Source organism: Sinocyclocheilus grahami, unplaced genomic scaffold (assembly GCF_001515645.1).
Source record: "Sinocyclocheilus grahami isolate Dianchi unplaced genomic scaffold, SAMN03320097.WGS_v1.1 scaffold475.1, whole genome shotgun sequence".
Classification (NCBI taxonomy): domain Eukaryota; kingdom Metazoa; phylum Chordata; class Actinopteri; order Cypriniformes; family Cyprinidae; genus Sinocyclocheilus; species Sinocyclocheilus grahami.
The window spans coordinates 256214-260180 of record NW_015505654.1 but is presented as its reverse complement, the minus strand read 5'-3'; the positions used below and the strand labels follow the sequence as shown (position 1 = coordinate 260180).

The following is a 3967-nucleotide window of genomic DNA, read 5'->3' as shown; positions in this document are numbered from 1 at the left end:
CGAAACTACTTTGTTTGGTCTTCCAAAAGAGAACACGACTAGAACAGAACAGTTCAACCTAAACATTCAGAGGTGTGCAGCGCATTTTATAGAGGATGGATGAGGACTGTTTCCTGAACCAGTAGCCTAATGCGTCTGTGGTTGAGGTCTACATGGAGGACCCGAGACCTGAGGACCCGGGATCCGTACAGGTTCGGGGCTATATTTTAAATGGTCAGCTGGGTTCGGTCCCAATCTATTACTTTGGGTCCCGGGTCTGTTTAACATTGTGTTTAATACCCGAGTCGATCGGACTCGGAGAACACCCGGCCATTATCAGAGTCTGTCAGCGCTGCGCGTGTGTTGTTTTGTAACTTTCAACTTGTAAAATTAGGATGAGAAAAGTGTGAGTCGGTAATTTGAAATAACTTTCAAATTAATAGACGGGTCGATGAATTTTTGGACCCGTGTAGACCTCTAGTCTGTGGCACAAAGGCTGTTTCTATAAAGTTGGGCAGTTTCAACTTTGCATGGACAGTCTGGCGCTTCTGACTCACAGCTTGTAAGTACGTTTTTTTATATTTAAATAATTTGCCAATGATGATTCAAACGCGAGTTTTGAGCAGTGTAGAGTAGCGCTTGTTGTTTGTCATTTCTCCGATCACAAATGCAGACATGGTTTTATGTTTACGCAGCGCGATGCAACGCAACGCGTAAAAAGACAGTATAAGTCATTATAATCAGTAATTATGTCCCCACTGGATGCAACAAATGCCTCGTTTATAATGGGTTTTATTGGTTTTGTCTCGTCTAGTGATGTCTGGATCGCGAAAGAATCGTTCTATTTAACCGGATCTTCTCAGTGAACCGGCCGAATTAGTTCACCAAATTGAACTGAATCGTTTGAAATGGTTCGCGTCTCCAGTACGCACTAATCCACAAATTACTTAAGTTATTCGGTTTATAAACATGCCTGACACTCCCTCTGATACGAAATAAACCAATATCCTGAGTTATTCAGTTACTCCTAAAAGTACATTGACTGAACTGCTAAAAGAGAACCGATGATGGGATGTGCACGAGCAGAGTAGATCGACTTAGTCTCGTCATGCCGGGAGACGGCATCACAGTATGGTAGGGGCGTAACATTTCCGTCACATGCTTGAGGTATTCGGCCAATCACAACGTACTGGATAGCTGGCCAATCGGAGCACACCTCGCTTTTCAGACCGATGAGCTTTGTAAAAATCGACACATTTCAGAAAGGCGGGGCATAGAGGAGAAACAATAATGTACATTATATGGAAAATAATGTTTTTTTTAACCTTAAACCGAATAAACATTGCATTACACCATATACACAACATAATGTTCTTTTTAGCAACGTCATATGACCCCTTTAATCACATTATTACCTTCGTGTAGGACTTTTTGCCACATTTTGCGACAGGATCAAGCGGCAACCTCCCCCTCTCTCTTGTGAAGCCAAGAAGGAAATGACTTAAACTGTAATGCATCAACTGGCCGCTAGAGGCTGGCTGCAAAAGGGAGTCAATCCCATAGACTCCCCATGTTAAAATGCCCAACTTTACAGCCTGGTTCAAAAAATTATTTTGGTCTATATAGCTAATTTTGCCCTTCATGACAACTGTTGAGGGGGGTGAATTGTTTTATAACTCATCCGTTTAAATTATATTAAGCCTTAAAGTTATGCATAATTAAGGGCGTGGCCACTTGAGTGACAGGTGGATTGCAGCTGCTGTCACCACCGTCGAGCTAGGTGGGCGTGGCTTCAACAACCAGCTCCCGCCTCTTTGCCCATCTTCGATTATCCGGGAGTGACGCTCGGTGACGCACTGCCAAGATGGCTACAGCCGGCTCCGCCCACTTTTGAGCTTCAGAAACTCTCTTCGGAACCCTACGGGTGACGTCACGGACACCGTTTGACGACAAATAAAAGAGCTTCAACACCGCCGTCGTCTGTATGCACGTACAAATAATTAACTGCACTTGAAGCTTTCATAAAGTTAAAAATGAAACACCCAAAACTGTACATGGCATCATCACGAAGACGAACTATATGTTTATATGTGAAATTACGGAGGGGACGTCGGATGGCGTCACGTGGGGACGTAATGACATGTGCCATTAATCGAACTATGTACTATAACATGTAAAACAGGAACACGAAAGGAATATTCTAAAAGCAATTCATGTAAACACCATAGTCATAATATTGGTTTATTTAGAATAAGGTAAACAATTAGATTACTGATGTCCATGTAAACGTAGTCAATGATTCATTTTGCACATTCAGGTTTGCTGGCATGTTTTAGTGGGTGGAGTTTTGAAGAAAGCATGTGCTTACTGCTTAGCAGTAAAAAAAAACAGCTGAAATCAAATACTTTTGTTATATGAACTAAAATCGATAAATCAGAGCAATACCTGAAGTTGTAACCCGAAGTGACAGAGTTCTGTGAATTTTTAGAGGAATCTAAGCGTGTAAAGCTATATTCAGGGTTACATTGAGATTCATCTTTATCCAAATCACAATTCCACTCGATTCCAACTCCAATTGAACCACCCTGTGTGTGTATATAGAAAGAAAAGAAAACAATGATATCAGTTAATAAAATTATTCTCTGCATCAAATATAGGGCGTCATGATAGTCCTCTGCAGTTTTGGGAGTTAATTGTTCCAATCTCATTGTTGTAAGTCTTATAAAGGCTTTTTAAAATTATTTTTTAAGCAACTGCATTCATATCAAATAGTGTATTCATATAAGTGTCTTTTGAGTCTTTTGCTCGAAAATAATGGCATACAGTGCAAACTTGTTTTCTCTCTCTCTTTTTTTTTTAATAAATGTCAATTTGTATGATATTTTGTTATTTTTGAATTATACGCAGACACATATGACATTCACACACTTATAAGTGTCCAAATAATTTTTGGGGTGCCTGGATCAGCCTTTTATTATTATTTGCATGAGCATCTTTTTTAAAAGAATCCCCGAATCATACACTAAAAAAGATCCCTGTCTCAATGTGGACAAGTTAGGAAAACTCTCTTTGCTTATACGTTGAGCTGTAGCTTGGACGTCAACTACCAGTGCGTTTACAATGGTGGAGACTTTGTTTTAACTTGTCATGTCATTTGAAGCACTTGCCTTTGTTGCCAAATCCTGGAAACTGTATCCAGTCCAGTTAATCACATCTCCCACAAGAAAGATGGGACAATAGGGATGATGGTCCTTGTCATATCTGCACGTCTTCAGATATGTGCTGTTGGTGGTAGGCAGGACATTCGATCTTCAAGTGAGGGAAAGAAAAGTAGGAGAAGGAGTATCTGAAACAGCTCATAGCATTTGCTTAATCTACAATGTGATGACTTTGCAAAGATCATGCCAGTAAGGACAAAGGAACAACTGTCAGTGAAACAGGCAAGGCACTGGACATCAAGACTGTAAGTCTCAGTGCTGTGCTGGTATAAATAGAGATGAGTAAGCGTCAGATATTCAGAGCAGCTTGTGGTGTGTTGTGCTGTGCCATCAGTATCGAAAAACATAACGCTTCATTATGTGCAAGCAAGTCCGCTCTTTCACACCCCTACATGACGGTAGATTTAGATCTCTAAACTTTGTATATAGCATATGTTTAGCATTTGTTTTTTTGGTATGTTGCTTTGTAATGACTTGGTGAGTGAATGAATCAATTTCTGAGAGAAATAAAAAAGCAATTGCAGCATGGTAGTGCTCCGTTTAGATTTGTTAGTGTGCTCATTTAAAAGGATTGTACTGGCTTTTTAAATAACAGCTTGCCAGACACTGTATTTAAGCCACGGAATGATCCTGTCTATGCACTTGTGAGTGGCCTATGAACTTCATTATTCAGGAGTTTGAAATGACAACAGAACATCCTGTGCTGACACAGAAACAAACCAGTTCAAATGCAGCATGAAAAACATCCAAACAAGAAAGACGGGGTTGTG

The 3967-nt window shown here is 40.3% G+C and overlaps 1 protein-coding gene across 1 annotated transcript in view; it reads right to left on the bottom strand.

Annotated features, from left to right (window-relative positions):
• The window catches only part of LOC107553591 (P2X purinoceptor 5-like), an 11534-nt gene that overhangs the window by 1783 nt on the left and 5784 nt on the right, over window positions 1-3967 (bottom strand). Inside the window, exons 7-8 of the mRNA XM_016235870.1 lie at window positions 3147-3288; window positions 2425-2564 (exon numbers count right to left, since the gene is read on the bottom strand). Of these exons, the coding sequence (XP_016091356.1) occupies window positions 2425-2564; window positions 3147-3288 (282 nt within the window). The remainder of the gene's footprint in view (window positions 1-2424; window positions 2565-3146; window positions 3289-3967) is intronic.